At 38.3% G+C, this 20,393-nt stretch overlaps 1 protein-coding gene across 2 annotated transcripts in view; it reads right to left on the minus strand.

The window, feature by feature from the left end:
• Positions 1-238: 238 nt before the first annotated feature.
• NUP107 (nucleoporin 107) overlaps positions 239-20,393 on the minus strand; it is a 53,212-nt gene continuing 33,057 nt past the window's right edge. For both annotated transcript variants that reach the window (XM_054718878.1, XM_054718879.1), the window contains 16 exons: positions 17,007-17,097; positions 16,781-16,857; positions 14,804-14,863; positions 14,051-14,196; positions 13,883-13,931; positions 9,055-9,124; positions 8,625-8,743; positions 7,897-7,935; positions 7,465-7,615; positions 7,043-7,155; positions 6,345-6,447; positions 5,164-5,324; positions 4,073-4,198; positions 2,674-2,787; positions 922-1,089; positions 239-584 (listed from right to left, as the gene is read on the minus strand). In XM_054718878.1, coding sequence (XP_054574853.1) covers positions 477-584; positions 922-1,089; positions 2,674-2,787; positions 4,073-4,198; positions 5,164-5,324; positions 6,345-6,447; positions 7,043-7,155; positions 7,465-7,615; positions 7,897-7,935; positions 8,625-8,743; positions 9,055-9,124; positions 13,883-13,931; positions 14,051-14,196; positions 14,804-14,863; positions 16,781-16,857; positions 17,007-17,097 — 1,695 coding nt within the window. In that variant the 3' untranslated portion in view covers positions 239-476. The remainder of the gene's footprint in view (positions 585-921; positions 1,090-2,673; positions 2,788-4,072; positions 4,199-5,163; positions 5,325-6,344; positions 6,448-7,042; positions 7,156-7,464; positions 7,616-7,896; positions 7,936-8,624; positions 8,744-9,054; positions 9,125-13,882; positions 13,932-14,050; positions 14,197-14,803; positions 14,864-16,780; positions 16,858-17,006; positions 17,098-20,393) is intronic.

Consider the following 20,393-nt stretch of genomic DNA (forward strand, 5'->3'; position numbering starts at 1 on the left):
AAAATAATAGCTTAATATTATTTTAGAAAACATTCTTCCTATATTCATCTTCTTAGCTGTAATATTTTTTAAAATACTAAATTTTATGATGAGAAATTACATACCTGGCTTAAATCTACTTTTCATTCTCTTCATAATTTTAAGGTACCAGAGTACTTATGATCATAGGAAAAAAGTGGGATAATAGGAATTTTAATTACTTATTACATAACAGAAACAATCTTGGAATTTGTAAGAAAAGAAAATTTTAATTTTTATATAATTTTATTAATAAACACAGGGAAATACTGATATAATACACTAAAATTCAGTGTCACCATAATATTCTGAAAAGTACAAAATTCAAATGTGTACATTTTAAAAACATTTCTCCTCATGATAATGCAAAAGAAAACCCCCAGTAATTACAAATATGTATATTTTACAAAAAACTCCATTTATCATGGAAATTAGTAAGATTACACAGAGTAGATTAATTATGACTGAATTTCATATCCTAATGGATCAAGTCCCTGGTCTAGAAGCATCAAAGAGGATTCTCTTAACTTCTGTAGCAATTTCCTTAGTTCTTCCTTAGAAAATACCTGATTTTTAAAAAAGAGAAAAATGTTAAGAATGAGAACAAAGAAGAGTAGGAACTTATAGTCAACTAATCAACCTGATTAGCTTAATACAAGAAGAAATTATTTTTTAATATTTATGCAGCCAGAGGCCAATATGTTAGCATGGTTAGGAATTTTCAAAGCTATTTCTCTGAGCCAGTCTATATACTTCTACCTGCTTAGGAATGTATACATATTTTGAAAAACAAAACAAAACAAACAGGCACAATCATTAAAATGAGACTATTTAAGAAAATCTAAGTATAGCTGAAATCACCAAATCACTAAAATTTAAAAGTGCAAATGCTCTAGAACTTACCAGATACAGTTTGTGGCGCTCAGAGGATACCATATCGGCTAACTGCAGGCATTCCTGATATTGACCCGTATTATGCAATATGGTGTGAAGCAGAAAACACAACATTGGCAGACAAAGCTTTCTCAGTAGAACCATCTGATGTGTTCTTTCATGGTCTTCTTCAGCATCCTACAGACAGACATTAAATAGTCCTAAAGTTGTTAAAAATGACTACCTTTCAAGCATCCTGTCCAGATATCTTCCAGGTAGAAGTAACCTTTTTATTTCTGGAATTTACAGAATACTCAGTATGTGTGTTTCTCATGGCATTTAGTACTTTTGTAACTGATTCTCAACCCAGCCTACACATTAGAGCTCTCTAGGCAGTTAAAAAAACAAAAAACCCAGCCCTACCTTAGACTAATTAAACTAGAAACTCTGGGTGTTGAACTGAGTATTTTTTAAAAGCTTCCCAGGTCAGCTCAGAGGTGAGAGCCACTGCTTTATATTAGAGGGCCAATGCACGAAATTAGTGCACTGGGGGGGGGGGGGGGGGGCGCGAGGGGGGACGCGGGGTGGAGTGTGGTCCCCTCAGCCAGGCCTGCACCCTCTAGCAGTCTGTGAGCCCGGCTTCTGGCTGAGCAGCACTCCTCCTGTGGGAGCTCACTGACCACCAGGGGGCAGCTCCTGCGTTGAGCATCTGCTCCCTGGTGGTCAGTGTGCATCATAGCAACTGGTCGTTCCACTGTTTGGTTGATTTGCATATTAGCCTTTTATCATATAGGGTTACTCATACTACTAAGACTTATCTTCGTATCCCTAAACTGAGTTGAACACATGTATAATTAAACATTTAGGTCCAGGCCCTGGCCAGGTGGCTCAGTTGGTTAGAGTGTTGCCCTGATATGCCAAGTTTTGGGTTCAATCCCCAGTCAGGACATATACAAGAATCAACCAATGAATGCATAAATAACTGGAACAACAAATCAAAGTTTCTCTCTTTCCTGCCCCTTCCTCTCTCTCTCAAAAACCAGTAAATTAAAAAAAAAAATTAGATCTAGAATTTTAAAAAATTAGATTTTAGTATCCCGAGTGAACATATTAAATCTGAAGAAATACACTGAGTGGCCAGATTATTATGATCTCTGAACGCATAATAATCTGGCCACTCAGTGTATATCCTATATAATAAAAGGCTAATATGCAAATTGTCCCCTCCAGGAGTTCAATCAGCAGGCAGGCCGGCCAACCACCCATGTCCCCTACCCTGGCCAGGCTGGCCAGACCCCACCCATGCACGAATTCATGCACTGGGCCTCTAATTTACACACACACACACACACACACACACACACACACACACTGAGTGGCCAGATGATTATGCGTTCAGAGATCATAATCTGGCCACTCAGTGTAGTTTACCCGAGTCAAATATTTCCATTCTCTAGCTAGTATTTTTAATTTAGGTTTAAATTATGGGATGTTCAGTTATAAGAATAAAGGTTGTATCAGAAGTATAGATGCTCCTATTCATTTTGCCCAACCAGCATGGCTCAGTGGTTGAACGTTAACCTATGAACGAGGAGATCATGATTACATTCCCAGTCAGGGCACATGCCTGGGTTGCAGGCTCAATCCAGGAGGTAGCCAATCAAGGATTCTCTCTATCACTCATGTTTCTATCTCTCTCTCCCTCTCTGAAATCAATAAAAATATATTTTAAAAAACAAACTTGTTTTTTGCTTTTAGCTACAAACAATACATACAGCTTACCTCTCTAACATCTACCATCCAGCCTCCATCAACAAATAACAGGACATTATACATTTTCTCCTTCACGTCAGCAGTTAGGGCATCCAAATGCCCTTTCCAAATACCATAATCCATCTGCAAACCAAACATAAGGCAGATATATCATGGACGAAAACCGCTAAATAATGTATTTGTAAAGTACAGACAGGAACATATATGTGAAACATCATTTTTAAGCAGCGGTTTTCAACCTTTTCATCTCATGGCACACATAAACCAATTACTAAAATTCTGCAGCACACCAAAACTATAGAGTATAACAAAACAAAAAAAAAGAGTATAACTTTTATTGATTTACCAAAAAAAAAGTTATTACTATTTTTGCTCCAAAGTGACTTTTTAAAAAATCAGGTGCCTAGCCTGGCCAGCGTGCTCAGTGGTTGAGTGTCGACCTAGGAACCAGGAGGTCACCACTCTAGTCCCGGTCAGGGCACATGCCCGGGTTGCAGGCTTGATTCCCAGTGTAGGGTGTGCAGGAGGCAGCCAATCAATGATTCTCTCTCATCATTGATATTTCTCTCTCTCTCTCTTCCTCTCTAAAAATATATTAAAAAAAAGTCAGATGCCTATACTTGTATATAAGGATTTCTGATACCAAGTATTAACCAATCAGTCCGAGCTGGTGTGGCCCAGTTGGTTGAAGCATCATCCTGTACACCAAAAAAGGCTTCAGGTTTGATTCCTGGTCAAGGCACATACCTAGGTTGTGGATTCTGTCCCTGGTTGGGGCACGTACAAGAGACAACCAATCGATGTTTCTCTCTCTCTCTCAAATTAATAAACATATCCTCAGGTTGGGATTAAAAAAAAAAATTAACCAATCAAATGCAACCTTATTATGCAACGTGATCAATAAGCTACAATTCTATTATATGATCTATATATTTATGATTTGAGACAGGTCATTCACACCACATGGCCATTGTTGTGTTGGCTGTTGTCATTTTTTTATTTGACAATTTAAGGAAAAAGAGGTCAGTGTCCCTGACTAAATAGTCAGGTATTACAGGTTTTAAAAATTCTTGTGGCACACCAGTTGAAAATCACTGTTTTAAAGTGTTGACATTCAGTTAGCCAAATATAAAAATAAACATCAACAGATTGCAGTTAACTACAATAAACACTAAAATACTAGCTTTGTATATGAACATTACTATCACCTGAAGGTAGGTTTCAGGTCTAATTAATTCTCTACAGAAAAATAACTGATGAACAGAAAGTTGTTGTTTTTTTCAAAGTAGAACACAAACAGCAAGATCACCTGTTATAATAGGAATATAGTTGCTGAAAAATGATCTCTTACAGTATACGGCATGTATGTTAAGGTGCAATACATAGGTTTTAGCTATATTCAACTTACTTCATATTTCTTTTCTTTGTGTTCATGAGCCACTTTCTCAGTGAATTTTGGTTGAGGTATCAAACTAGGTTTTTGAGGAGCTGAATTCATATGTTTGAACCACTCATTAAAGGTTTCATGGGCTTCCTAAAAATGAAATAAAATAGAAAAATACAAAAAAAGAAAAGTTTTCACATATGTTCAACAGTTTTTCAAATTTGGTTCTTAGAAATAATTTTGCAGCATCAAGAAATAAAACTTTAATATTTTGTTTTTATGCAAAATAATCATTGGAATAAATGTTTTGTTGAGTGACAAACACCAGTAAAGTTTATATTATATAGTAGAGGCCTGGTGCACGAATTCATACACTGATGGGGTCCCTCGGCCTGGCTGGTGATCGGGGCCCATCAGGGCCGATTGGGACCGCGGGAGGTTGGCTGTGGGAGCGCACTGACCACCAGGGGGCAGCTCCTGCGTTGAGCGTCTACCCCCTGTTGGTCACTGTGCGTCATAGCTACTGGCCGGTCATCCGGTCATAACAGTCGCTTATGCTTTTATATATAGAGAGAGATATGTGTTTTCTGGCACTTATTCCTATCTTAGCATCCTGATCACGTATATATCTTACATTTGTCACTCTATAATGTTATCACTCTGTGATGGATATGTTTACTGTCTTTTTTATTGGTCTATTAGTTTCTAGAAGACAAGGACAGAAAGCCATCCACAGATCAGTTAATTATTTGTTGAATGGATTTTGAATGAGCTTGTTATTATTTTAGTCATAACAAATAGAGAATATATTGCTTTTCTCAGTTATTGCCCAAAACAGAAATATTAAAGTCAAGACAAAGCATTCAAAGAATCTTAAGAAAACGTAAGTTACAGATATCACATTCACTATGTGCCATGTGAGATGTTCTTAATTAGCAGCTTATGCTAATGAAAACAAAGTCATGACTTCAATGCCCATGTGGATCAGTCAGTACCTCAGTCACAAGAGAGATGATAATGAGCCAATCACCATTTCTGGAAACAGTTCAAAGTCTGAGAGTGAATGAGAAAAATCATCATGAAGATAGACACATTTGTTTTCTTTACAAACTCACCAAATAAGCTCTAATGCACAAATATTCTCTGATGGCATTATCATCTTCAGGGGGAAGTGGACTTTCCATTCCTAGTTCTTCCCACTGATTATAGATTTCTGCTATAGAATCCTGAGGAATTTTCACAAATACTTCTTTTGCAGCTTCATGCTTTTTTGATGCTGTGAAAAAGATACAAAAATTTTCAATATATGTAGATTTCTGTATAATGGTTTATAAAAGGGAGTCTAATAATTAGTTTTCAGCTTTTACAGTGAGCTGTAACCATTTCAGGTCCCAACATACTTAAAGGTCTGGGTGATCTTTCTGCCTAATGGCTGGAGTTTTTCCTTACTTCAATGACATAATCACAAAAGAATTTATTAAATACAGTTATTTTTACATACTTCTGTGTCTTAAAAAAAGGATTACATTTTTCAAAGCCTTGAGATTATATGCAGAATTGAGTAGGATGTGAAAATTCATAGTAAACATTTTGTTTCATAACATCAGGTACAGGAGAGGCTGTTTTGTACCCTCCCTTATTGGAAGGGTTAGAAAAACAAAAAAACCAAACAAAGTTCAAGAATATATGGATTTGGACCAAACCAGACAGAGTCGGACCTGCATTACCACCATTTGTCCACCATCCAGAACTGAAATGTCAGTGCTGACATGTACACATAAGGAACTGTTGGACATTGAAATTGGGTCTCAAAAGAACTGTTGGCCCAGAAAGAAACTCACTACACACTGATTCATTTGCCTGTCACCATAACCATTATTGCTTGTCTCATTTTCGGTTCTTATAAGTGTATTTCTAATAGCACATGATCTCACTCACCTAGGGGAAATAATGAACAACATAGACTGATAAACAAGAACAGACCCAGAAACAAGGAGGCATGGGTCAGACTGTCGGGCCTCGGGGGGAGGGTAGGGAAGGGTGGGGGTAAAGGGGGAGATCAACCAAAGGACTTGTGTGCAAGCATATGAGCCTAACCGGCGGTTAAGGACAACAGGGGGGTGGGGGCATGTGTGGGGAGGGGTGTGGGATGGGAAAGGGGGGACGAGGACAAATATGTGATACTTTAATCAATAAAGAAATTTAAAAAAAAATAAAAAAATTTTAAAAAAAAAGAATATATGGATTTGAACAAATACTTTAAAAATAAAAAAAGAATATAAAAAATATAGCATACCCAAGAATTTTCTCATTATTGCATTGCCTTGTTTTAATGCCTCTGCCCTCTGTGCTGGGTCAAATACCAACCAGTCAATTACATCAATTTTTAAACGGTCCTCCTATTCATTTAATTGAAAAAGAAAACAAACAACAAAACATCAACTTTATTATTTTCTAAGATATTCTGCAAATTAGTAAAATTAACTTATACCTGCACTTTAGTGAACATCATTTTCCCTCCTGTTATACAAAATTGTGGAAGACTCTAGCTTTCTTTAGTATATTTTCACATTTAATAGCTTTCTATTAAATTACAGAAAAACTTACTGGACTCTGAATCTGGAATTATATATTCTATAACCCACCAATTTAACCGTGATTCCTTTAAATACTACTCTAAATTTATTTTCTTTCCTAGACAAAACTTTCATTCCTTTCTGAAAACAGTAATAAGAAAGCTACATAAGGGTTAGTATCTAGAATAATCTGATGAGCAAAAATCCAATGCTCAGGTTTTTTTCTATTAAAGAAGCTTCCCATAATATACTACTAATACAAGTAAGCCCTTACATAAGACCTTAAGCTTGCTCCCAATTTTTATAATTTAAAAGGCTTGGCTGACAAAACAAAATTCTTTAAAAAAAAAAAAGAAGCCAGAGTATTTTAAGGTAGCAGTTCACCAAAGCACAGCACTTCCCTTCCACCTCATATTACCTCAGTAGTGCCAGTATCCAGGGCTGGGGCCAGGTCATGATGACTGAATTCACCATTATCTTTCTTTCGAATATTCTCAACTACAGTTTTTGTTATAGTAGCAATATCCAGATCTAAAGAATTTTTTGAAGAAACGAAAGCAAGAATTAATTATTCACACTAACATTCTCTAAACAGATACAATAATTTGGTAAATTTGGGATAACAATTTTTAAAAAACATAAAATGAAACACATTATTTTTAAAATGCCAAAATTAAAAGTTATTTTATACATGAGTTACAGTGTATCTTATTTCTAAAACAGAATTTCATTGAAATTCTCTCAAGAGAAATAAAATTTAAAAGTAGGATAAATGTTACTAAAATCAAAATGATAATTTGCCTACAAAGCCCAATGCATGAACTTCTCAATCATTCTTACCTGCTTCTTTAGCCAGCTCCAGGCAATGGTGGCGCTGTTCAAATTCTGTAACACCTTCCAAAAATAATGCATACTGGGCAACAGCGAGGTCTTGAGGCAAATGACAGGTATAAAATGCTACAAGATTTGTACGTTTCTCATTTATTAAAAGCTAAAAAACAGAAAAAGATCAAAGTATGTAACCAGTTAAACAAAAGTTTTAGGATCAGTGGTACTTTTTTTAAAAGTTCATTTCAAAATTTTAAACATATTTAGGAGAAATTCATACAAACATAGATTTGTGCTGCTAAACATAATAATTCGAACTCTAATCTCTTATGGATTCTGATGAATTTCCTGCGACTGGGTATTAAAATATTATCATTCTTTTTCATTAAAATAGTAAAAAATAAAAATAAAAAAAGAACCATATTGTGGATTCTTAAAGTTTACCTGTATGTATGTCTTTAAGACCTCAATGGAAACTTCTTCCTTCATAGGAAAAAAAGATATAATTCAATTATAAACACAACTGCCTATGTATATCAGCAATATATCTAATAAAAATTCTGCTATTAAATGATTTAATGATTCAATATTTAGCACTGAGCAATAACTAGTGCTTAGCAAAGTTCATGCATTGCCTGACTTAACCATACTGTATTCTTTGTGAGTAGTTATTATTATTCACATTTTACAGAAGAAGAAACTAAGACCTATGGAGGTTTTATTAATTCAGAATTACAAAACTGTAAGCTGCTGGGTAAGGCTGTAAACCTAGGGTTCTTACTCTAAAACCCAAGCTTTTAACTACTGTATCATTCTGCCTTCTACATGTACTCTAACCAAAATGTTATTAATCATTTAGGAAACGAGAAAAAGAAAACAAAGGTTTATAATCTCATATAGAATTTAGTCTGGTTCAGTTAGCTTAGCTGGTTGATTCAGAGTTGGGTATTACTGAGGATTAAAGTTCCGAATTTACCAGAAACCAGATGAACATCAGCATTCTGCAGCTGCAGATTAGAACCCTAAGGGGTCACCCACAGGGAGACTGTACAGAAGACTTGGGCACCCCCATCACCAATTTTAGAAAACCACAACAAAAAGCAGTGTTTTCCTGATGACAGGTGTAAAGCATCAGCCTTCCAGAGAAGGGTAAATGGTTCACTTTTACTTACTTTTGTCTGTAGTCCCAGCGAGCGAAAAAACAAAATGAGATGAGTCATGAAGCGGAGGAGGTGTCCAGGTAGATTATTTCTGCTTTTGGCAAGCCATTTGCTAAACTCATCCATCAAACCTACAAGCCATCAAAGCAAAGATTCAACAATAGGGATAAAAACAAAACAAAAAAAAGCGAAATAAACATTACTCCCTCTAGTACTATGAAGTCACTATATCTCATTGTTAATAACCATCACATAACACTGTCTCTGTATGAAATCCAAACTTGATCTTATAACAATTAAGTAGATAGTTGCATTTAAATAGGCTGACATTTATACAGATTAAAAGATGAGGTAAGTCATATGCATTGCTTTGACAACTTTTACAACATTACTGTAAGAAAACAAGGAATTCATACAAAGTAAAATAATTATAATATCTTACCATCAATGTCTCCCAGGATAAGGAATTTTTGAACTATATGATAATGCTCTTGATTCTCTTCCAGAACTCTCTGAAAAATATTTTTACATTTTCCATAAATCTTCTAGTGGTCATTCTGTAGTATGTACGCAATGTTAAACTAAAAATGTCAAACTTCTGAAGATAGATATATAAAGAAAAAGTTGGAAATGAAAGATTTTAGGAAATTAAAACAAAATAAAATATGGGATGAATTCTGCCTTTGAATATACTTAAGACTTACAAATCTAGGACTGAACAGTATTTTTTAAAGCAGACAGCTACGATAAAACAACTTAATCTCTGTGAATGCTATTATTAAACTTTTATTTTTATATTTTGCTACTATTTTCATTGGCACTCCATGCTGGACCAGAAAGGAAGGGCCTTAGTGAAATAAATTATAAACATTTCTATCAACATGAACAGCATTCTTTGGTAGTCTTTTCAGCACATGGCACTAAGAGTAATTAAAAAAAACCATCAAAATAGTGATTAGACACAGAGGAGAAAAAAACATTTACAGGTCAATAGTTTATTTTTTTGTCAAATATCTAAAATTTTTATTTAGTTGTCCACATTTTCTTTCAGTATTTATTCTTTTTACATTTGAACCATTGCTTCATCTGGAATTTATTTTAATACATGGCATTAGGTAGGGATCTTGCTTTGTTTTCTGTCTGGATGGAAAGTCAATTATGCCCATACTGTGAATTTAAATAAACCATCCCTTTTTCTGTAATATGAAAGGTCACCAATATCATTTAAGTTCTCATCTATACTTGGATCTCATATGAACTTTTGTGTTCCTGTGTTAATGCCATATGGTTTTCCTTTTTAAAAAAATCTTTATTGTTGAAAGTATTACATATGTCCCCCTTTCTTTCCTCATTGACCCCCTCCAGCCTGTCCCTGCACCCCACCCCACTATTGTCTGTTTTGCTGTATCTCTATATTAAGTTTTATTATGAAGAAAACTATCCCATAACTATTGTTCTTTTCTAATTTTTCTTATTCTTCTATTTGGAAAATTTCTGTCTAGAAATAATCCCCTAAAGCACTAACTTTCTATGTTAATTTTGGAATGAATGACATTTACTAATGATTAAGTCTTCTCGTCTAGGAATGTGGTATATCTATTTACCTGTGTTTTTCTTTTTAATTTCTATTTACTTATTTTATAGAGAGGAAGGGGGAGAGAGAGAGAGAGAGCGCAACACTGATCTGTTGTTCCACTTTATTTATGATTTCATTGGTTGCTTCGTGTATGTGCCCTTACTGGGGATTGAACCTGCAACCTTGGCATATTGGGATGACGCTCTAATCAACTATCTGGCCAGGGCCATCATGTTTTCCAATAAGATTCTATAGTTGTCTTTAGGAAGGTTCTCAAACCTTTGGTTAATTTTTATTTCTAGGTATCTTATAGTTTTAGTCAATAATTTAAATGGTACTATTGGGAAGGAAGGCTATATTCTTTTCTAACTAGTTGTAACAAGTATAGAAAGGCTATGATTTTTCTGTAACTTTTTCTCGAATTTTAGATGAACAAATTCTTATCTTAATTCTATGGAGTTTTGAGTTTCTAGATTTACCCTTTTATCACATGAAAATTTTCCCTCCTTTCCAATATTTAAATCTATTTCTTGACTTTGTTTTATTTTCATTTATCTGGTATCTCCAAAATAATAAACTGGCAATAACCCTTTGACGGAAAAAGCATTAATTTTCTTACTAACTATACAAAGAACTCATTATACAATAAGGAAAAGACAAAACACAATAGAAAAATAGGTAAAACATCTGAACAGAAAATTCACAGATGGTCAATAAACATAGGAAAACTTGCTCAGCCTTCTGAATGCACAGAAAAATGAGAGCAGAACAGTACACTCCTATTTCCTTTTTAAATATATTTTTATTGATTTCAGAGAGGAAGAGAGAGGGAGAGAGAGATAGAAACATCAATGATGAGAGAGAATCACTGATCAGCTGCCTCCTGCATGGCCCCTACTGGGGATCAAGCCCACAACCTTGGCATGTGCCTTTGACCAGAATCAAACCTGGGACCCTTCAGTTCGCAGGCTGATGCTCTAGCCACTGAGCCAAACCAGCTAAGGTGGTACATTCCTATTTTCTACCTAATGTGATGGATGGGCAAAAAATAAAAAGGGTGATATCTGGGACCAGTGAGAAAGCAGGGAAATGGACACACTAGTAAATTACTTGTGGGGGTATGAATTAATTGCTACAACCAGTTAGCAAATTCAATATACATACACCTTTTAACCAGCAACCCTGCTTTCAGGAAACCTATCCTAGAGAAACAGGGCCAGTAGATAAGCACATACATATTTACATATGAATGTTCATTACAGTGCTAAAAATAACTTAAATATCCCCAAAAGTGGGATGATTTAAAAATTATACATCATTATACAGAACATTATGTATCTATTAAAAAGAATAAGTTGGGTTGTTAAATCTGTATCTACTAACTTGGAGTATCATTAAATGAAAAAACATACACAATAGAAGTTGTAGAGTAATGTATAAGTAGTATAAGAAAAGCCATAACAAAACCCCAAATTGTACAGCAGAATATCTACATTATTTTTACATACGTATAAGAATATGGAGAAACATAAGGGAGAATACATATCAATTTGCTTTACCATCACAGGGGAATGAGAATAACCACAAAGGTGTTAAGAGGAAATTATGAAAGTTTTATTATTAGACTAGTGGCCCGATGCACAAAATTAGTGCCCCCCGGGGGGGGGGGGGGGGGGTGTCCCTCAGCCTGGCATGCACCCTCTCCAATCTGGGACCCCTCGAAGGATGTCCTACTGCTGGTTTACAGGGATCGGGCCTAAACCGGTAGTCAGACATCCCTCTCGCAATCTGGGACTGCTGGCTCCCAACCGCTCACCTGCCTGCCTGCCTGATTGCCCCTAACCACTCTACCTGCCGACCTGTTCACCCCCAACTGCCCCTCGCCGCCGGCCTGCTCGCCCCCAAATGCCCCTCACAGCCGGCCAGCTCGCCCCAACTGCCCCCCGTGCCAGTGTGCTCGCCCCCAACTGCCCCCCCCTGCCGGCCTGCTCAACCCCAACTGCCCCCCCTGCTGGCCTGTTCGCCCCACCTTCCCTCTCCACTGGCCTGCTCGCCCCTAAATGCCCCCCTACTGGCCTGCTCATTCCCAACTGTGCCCCCCCGCTGTCCTGATCACCTCCAATGACCCCCCTGCTCGTCTGCTTACCCCCAACGACCCCGCCTCCCACCAGCCTGATTACTCACAATTGCCATCCCATCCTGGCCTGATCACCCACAACTGCCCTCTCCTCTTGGCCTCTAACCGCCTCTACCTCGGCCCTGCCACCATGGCTTTGTCCAGAAGAACATCCGGAAGGTCTCCTGGAAGGTCTCCCAGTCTAATAGCATATTACCCTTTTATTAGTATAGATCAGTGATGGCGAACCTATGACACGCGTGTCAGCACTGACACCCGTAGCCATTTCTGATGACACGCGGCCGCTGAGGCGGCCACATGCTGAGGATGAAACATTTACTGCTTCTGAGGATGAAACATTTGTGACATAATGTTTTTTCCTCAAAGTGACACACTACCCGAGTTATGCTCAGTTTTTTGGCGAAGTTTGACACACCAAGCTCAAAAGGTTGCTCATCACTGGTATAGATAGAGGCCTGGTGGGGGCCGGCTGGTTTGCCCTGAAGGGTGTCCTGGATCAGGGTGGGGGTTCCCTTGGGGCTTGGGGAGGCCTAGGCAAGGAGCCTGTGGTGGTTTGCAGGCCAGCCATGCCCCCATGGGGTTAGGGTCCCCCCTGGGGGGGCATGGCCAGCCTGGGTGAGGGGCTGAGGGCTGTTTGCAAGCTGGCCATACCCCCTTCAGGGTAGGGTTCCCCGCTGGGGTGCCTGGCCAGCCTGGGTGAGGGGCTGATGGCTGTCTGCAGGCTGGCCAAGCCCCCCAGCGGGAACCCTCATGCCATGGGGATGTGGCCAGCCTAGGTGAGGGACTGATGGCTGTTTGCAGGCTGGCCATGCCCCCCCCACAACCCAAGCTCCCAGCCCCTCCTGTTTTTCTTTTTTTTCTTTTTCAGCACCTCCTTGAGCAGAGGCCAGGGCTGACTGAAAGCAGGTATCTGGGATTTATTTATCTTCTATAATTGAAACTTTGTAGCCTTGAGTGGAGGCCAGGGCCGGCCAGGGCGGGGGGGAAGCTTGGCTTCCTCCATTGCCGGGGGCAACCCAAGCCTCCTGCTCACTCCAGCTCTGTGGCCGCCGCCATATTTGTTGGGTTAATTTGCATACTCACGCCTGATTGGCTGGTGGGTGTAGCAAAGGTATGGTCAATTTGCATGTTTCTCTTTTATTAGTGTAGATTACTTTGTTCCAAGGACATATGCTATTACTTTGGTCGTAAAAAAATTTTTTTAAGAATATTACTTTAAATATTATATTATTTTCAGATCTAGGAAAAGTTTTATTATTTTCCATCATGTGTCTTTATTTTTCAAAAGTAAAGGGATAAATTAGCTTACATGTATACTGTATATTTAGGTGAGACCAATCCTAAACCAAAGTAAACAGAAATGATGTATTACTTAAATATGCAATTACGCCTTTCCCCTTTTAAAGAATGTCCCTCATTTGGATAATAGGCGAGGAGAAGAAGGGAGAAGATAACAAGGCTTCACATATTTTTTTGCCTCCCAGCTACAGTGCACAATAGCAGAACAGTTATTGTTTCCTATTTCAGTTAATGTAAAATATTCATATTAATATTTACCTTTTTATCAGTAGCCTGAAGTTCTTCGAAAACCTTTTCTAAGGTCCAACTTCAAGAGAAAGAACAGGAAAGGGATAAAATAATATTAATAATATGAACAAGGAATACAAAATAAAACTTCAGAGTATACTAAAAATCACCATGACTACAACAAACGAACAAACTCACTTTGCTTCCAAATATTCTCTAGGGAGTTCTTCCGTTTCATCCAGAGTTATTACTGATGTCCGGATCTCCTGTTCCACCAGACTGTCCACCATCACTCGAAAGTAGGCCCACACTGTATCTTCCCAGGTGTCACAGACGGGAAGAAGCTTTTCCCCCAATCCAAAACAAAAACATGTAGACACAGTCAACAAAAAAAGCAAGGAAAGCAGTTACATCCACTGATACGGACTATCAGGTCACTACAGTCACAAAATATTGTGGATTGTAATATAAAATAGCATAACAAACAACCCACCTCTTCTAAGTTTGAACTATTAAGATTTTTCCATACGGAGTTCACAATTTTCCACACTGCTATATGATAGAATTTCCACTAATATAGCATATCTCAAAATGGCTGTAAAATGCATGGGGTAATGGGGTTACACACAGGATTGTTAGACAATCCAGTCACTGTGCCTCAGCGGTACATTCTGCATAAAGCTATGCATACTATAAGTCATCAGTAAATGTATATTGTAATTAAACTTATAATTCTTAGAAACTGAAGTCTGATTTCATGTATTAAAGCATTATTTAGAGTATGGGATACATCATATCAAGCAGCTTGAGTCAATCTATTGCATGATTACTTTTATCATTGCTACTCTTAAAAAAGTAGCCTAAGTTTTTAATTTATTAATATAATTAGTAGAATATTTCATATATCTGATTTCATTACACAGGAAAAAAAGATTAAAATAGATTGCATACCTGTTTGAGATTCCCACTTAAAGCAGCATAAATTGCTCTCTCATATCTATTAAAAAGCTCCTGAAATACAATAGAAATAAATTTGGAAAACTTATTTTTCTTAACATGTCAGTTTCTTTCATAATCGAGTTTGGCAATGTCTTCTAAACTGAACTTATTTATTTGATAGTTTCTAAACTTTAGTGAAAGATCTGATGGGGTAATAAGAGAAAGAATCCCGCCCAGGTGTGGCTCAGTGGTTGAGCATCGACATGAACCAGGAGGTCACAGTTCGATTCCCAGACAGGGCACATGCCTGGGTGTAAGCTCAATGCTTGGGGACCTGCAAGAAGCAGCCAATTAATGATTCTGTCTCATCATTGATGTTTCTATCTCTCTCCCTCCCCTTTCCTCTCTGAAATCAATAAAAATATATATTAAAAAAAGGAGAGAGAGAGAGGATCCTTTAGCCTGATGATATAGTCAATGCTGAAATCTTCAAGAAAAGACAAACATCTAACTTTCAAATACAGGGTAAAAGCAGATCCAAGTCTAATGGATTCTTTATTTATAGCAGTCCAATTTTAGTCCAAATAGAATGTGTATGAGTGTTGTCAGCTAGAAAGTTTCTAAATATCTAATACTATCTGATACTGACCTAAAAACATAAAAACAAAGCACTTGGAACCACATCAGTTTGTATCAAATTCCTAAACAGAATTCATTATATTCATCAAATGATTCCATTTTACTTCCAGAATCTATTAATGGCATTTCCAGTTTTCTTATCATCCACACAAGAGACTTTAGAGCAGGCGTCCTCAAACTACGGCCCGCAGGCCACATGCGGGTGTTTTTGCCGTTTTGTTTTTTTACTTCAAAATAAGGTATGTGCAGTGTGCATAGGAATTTGTTCATAGTTTTTTTTAAACTACAGTCCGGCCCTCCAACTGTCTGAGGGACAGTGAACTGGCCCCGTTTAAAAAGTTTGAGGACCCCTGCTTTAGAGACTCTCACTATCTGAGTCCTCCTCTGCCTTCTGTCTCCAATTACTTGTCCTGACCATTTTTGCTCCCTCCCTTTCCACTGTCAATATTATTCTAGGACAGGTCCTTATTACTTAGTACCTGAATAATTCTGACAGGCTCCTAACTAGTTTCTTGGCCTTTAGTCCAATCAATTATAAACCTATTTTCCACTGCCAAGCTAATCTTAAAACTGCTGTCATTTGCCCTCGAGGTTTCAATGGTTCACTACTATCTATACTAATAAAAGGGTAATATGCAAATTTGTCAGGACTCCCTCACAGTAATGACTGAACAGCAGGCTGTGTGGGGCAACAAGGATGGCAGGGAGGTTAGTGAGGGATGACCAAACGACTTAACAAGCAGGCTGCGTGGGGTGACCAGGCCGGCAGGGGCATTAGTGAGGGACGACCAAACAACTAACTGAACAGCAGGCTGCATGGGGCAACCAGGCTGGCAGGGGGGTTAGTGAGGGTCGACCAAACGACTGAATAGCAGGTTGCGCGGGGCAACCAGGCCTGCAGGGGGGGCAGTGAGGGGTGACCAGGGGGCAAAGAGGCGGGCAGTGAGGGGCGACCAGGTCAGCAGGGGGGGCAGTTGGGGGCGACCAGGCCGGCAGGGTGCGGGCAGTTGGGGGCGACCAGGCTGGCAGGGGGGCAGTTGGGGGCGATCAGGCTGGCAGGCAGGTGAGCAGTTAGGAGCCAGCAGTCCCAGATTGTGAGAGGGATGTCCAACTGCCGGTTTAGGCCCAATCCCTGGCCTAAAAATAGATAAATTATATCTATTTTTAATCCTTATAACTTAGTGTCTGAATAATTCTGATTAGTACTTAATTCTGCCAATTCCTCAATATGACTAGGAGTTCTTGAAAGCAAGAACCTTACACTATTCTGAGCATATCACAGCACCTTCGGTAGGCCTTCAATTGATTAGAGTAAAAAGCAGTAACAGTAAATATTTTATTATATCTTACATCTTCTGCCATTCTCCAACAGCTTATTTTCCAAATGCATCTATATGGATTCCCTTCAACAGGCTCTAATTCTGTTCCTGTAAAACAGTTAAAGAAATAAAATATATAGTTTAAAATGAGATCTTTCTGTGATTTCTAAAAACAAAAGCTATATTTCACAAAGAATGGCAGTTAGAGCTAAGAAACTTTATGTTCCCACCTCTCAGAATAAAATCTACTAAAATACCTCCATTAACATTAGGGTCATGATAGAGCTTCCAGCCTTCAAGCGTTGCAGCTCTCCATGCCTGACCACAACGTTTACAGAGCCGCTGTGCCTTCAGAAACAAGAAGAGCAGTTAGTCATATAACCAGTGCAGTGCTGGGAAAGTCCTAATGCTTTATAGAAAAGTGTAAGCGATGTATGACAAGTTTAAGTAACTTATGACATGTTACAAAGGATAATGTGGACAACTAGAAATGGCATTTCACTTTATCACCATATGCATGTCTTACTATTTTCTCTGCCTTTCTTTTCCTAATAGTCCCTTTGCTCTGATTTTGGACTTATCAACAGGTTTCCATGGAGCCCACAGGGGCTAAAGAGGTTGATTACCCCTGGTTTATGTAAAAGTATTACAATAACATTGTTAGTTTCCAGAATGACAGGGTGCTATTGTTCATTCACCCTATCGACAATATTTCTTTATTGTCGATAAAGAAATGTGGCCAATCAAATGAGCTTACAATGACAGGAAGATAGATAGGTTTTTGTTGTTCCATGATCTCTTCAGGAACTTTCTCTTCCCCATTCTAACTTAGCTTATGTGGTTTGAGTAGGCCTAATCCCATGTCTGAACTCTAGGGTTAGGCATGTGATCTAACAAGAATCACCCCAGGGCTCTTGCTTAAGATATTGAGAAAAAGATACACTCCTGCTAAGACTGCTAGCTGGCAGGAAGATGTAAACTGCTGGTGGCCATCAGAGATGCAAGGAGTGACTTCTTGAGAATGAAGTCAGAGAAGAAGGCGGAGCCAAGAGACAGTAGCCTAATGACATCTTCTGAGTCCCTGAATCCTGCTTAAGCCAGACTTAACCCTCTGTACCTCCCTGTCCTGTGAGCCAATTAATTTCCCTCTTGTAAGTAATTTGAGTTGGGTTTCTTGAACCTAAAAAACCTAATGAATACAACCCATTAAAGAAAATCTCAAACACTACTCTGGAATGGTGACTTTAAAAAATTATGAAATAAATACTAGTAAATTATAAAAGCTATGTAGAAACATAGAAAAATGCTATATAAAAATAAGATTAAAAACTGAATCTAAAACCTTGAAAACATTCTAAATGAAATAGGCCAAACATAAAAGGGCAAATATTACATGATTCCACTTATATGTAACTAGAGGCCCGATGCACGAAATTAGTGCAAGAGTAGGCCTTCCTTCCCCCAGCTGCTGGCACTGGCTTCCCTCTGGCACCGGGATCCGGGCTTCCCTCGGGCCACCAGCAGGCACCTGGGACCCGGGCTTCCCTCGAAGCCCCGGCTTCGTCCGGAAGAATGTCCAATCTAATTAGCATATTACGCTTTTATTATTATAGATATCTAGATGAGGCAAATTCATAGAGACAGAAAGTGGGTTAGAGATTACCAGGCGCTGGGGGAAGAGGAAAATGGGGAGTTATTGCATAATAGTTAATAGAGTTTCTGTTTGGGGTGATGAAAACTTTTGGATATAGACGCAATGGTTTCACAATGTTGTGAATGTAATTAATGCCACTGAAATGCACACTTAAAAATAGTTATAAGGACAGATTTTTGTTTTTTATATATATCTTGCCTCAATAAGAAAAAAATATTATACTAAAATCATTCAAGTGTGTACCTTAAATGGGTGAATTATATCTCAGGACTTAAATATTTTCTGAGTAAATGAATGTATGATATCACCTTCTTTTATTAATTAAAAAATGATGCTTAATAACCCAAGACTACTAATATAAGAAGTTACTTAATATATGCTAATGGTTTATAACCCAGAACAAATAACAATTTGAATTAATTCAAAAAGGACATCACCAAGAGTACTGCAAAAGATGTACAACATAATATCTAAAGCTTGAAGCTCCCATGCATCAGACTGCCTCATCTAGTAAGCTAATTAGATACTTAACATTCTACAGGCATACCTCATTTTATTGTGCTTCACTTTACTGCACTTCATAGATATTGCATTTTTTAAAAATTGAAGGCAAGACCCTCTAACAGCAATAAGATTACCACTCGATTTATTGTAGTGTTCTGGAATGGAACCTGCAATCTCTCAAAGGTATGCCTATACATACAAGATCTTAAAAATCACAAAGGAGATTGATTTTAAGGAGGTGAGATTAAAAGGAGGAAATCTGGACAACTGCAAACACTGAGCTGCTGGGAGCACCAGACCACTGGTCCCCTATCAGCGCAAACACTCGGATTCAAAGAAACTCTTCACTGCACCACGGAAAGGTCAGATTTCGCCTGAAATGAGGGGCGGTTTCTAATCCCCGCGGTGGGTGAGGGAAGCGCTGGGTGAGGGAAGCGCGGCAGCCGCAGGACCGCAGGACCGGCAGGAGCCGGGAGGTCTGTGCCTAGAAAAATCGGAGGCAGTTGGAACTGCCCTGATCCGTGAATGAGGAGGGGGGTCTTCTGAGCTGCTAACAGAAGTGACCTCTTGAAAGCAACTTATTTTAATCTGACGAGGAGGGTCAGACTAAGAATTTTCAAAGGAGTGCAGGCTCCTTAGTCTGGGGCACAGACCCACGGTCCGCACACCTGGGCTCTTTCCGACTCTGATTGCTAAGCCCAATACAGAGGTAAACCCAGGCGGAAACCCTGAAAGACTGCAGGGGGAAGGTGTTTTTGTCAGAACCTGGGGACCAGAGCTGCGTGTGACCATCAGAGAGGCAGCTCTGAGGCGCATACCTCCACAAACCAGTAGTGAGTGCCATAGAGGGGAAAAAAAAAAAAAAAAGAAAAGAAAAAAGAGCTAGAGAGGCCCGGAAGTCAATTCAGAAACACTGCCACCCAGGGGCTGAAACGCTAATTGTCTCTGGTGTAATTAAAAATAAATACGAGAAATTAAGACACGGCTGGCTTAAAAAGCAGGACTGGCTTCCAACACTGAGGAGCCCTGGAATGAAGCTGAACTGAAATACCGCCCAGACTGGGAAAAAGGCGTACCAAACAGAATAATAGAGGAAGTGAATGACAGCCGCTACTGCACATTTTAGTCTTCCTATTTTTTAATTTTCAATTCTTTTTTCAATTTTTAAAATTTTTTATTCTCATATTTTTTTATTTTCATTTTTTGCATCTTTTACTTAAGAAACTAATTTTTTTTCTTTTTCCTCACTCGATTTTCACCTTTTTAATTATTACATTTTTATTTTCAATCAACACTATTATTACTATTATTTTACTTTTTTTTTTTTAATGTCATTTGATTTTCTCTTTCTTTTTTTTTTGGATTAGTGTCCTACATTCGATTTGCATCTTTCCCTTACAATCGTTTTACCCTATCTCAAAGCTAACATTATGCCATCACTCTCCTCCCAACCTTTCCCATTTTGGTCCCCAGTTTATCTTAACCC

Source organism: Eptesicus fuscus, chromosome 7 (assembly GCF_027574615.1).
Source record: "Eptesicus fuscus isolate TK198812 chromosome 7, DD_ASM_mEF_20220401, whole genome shotgun sequence".
Lineage (NCBI taxonomy): Eukaryota > Metazoa > Chordata > Mammalia > Chiroptera > Vespertilionidae > Eptesicus > Eptesicus fuscus.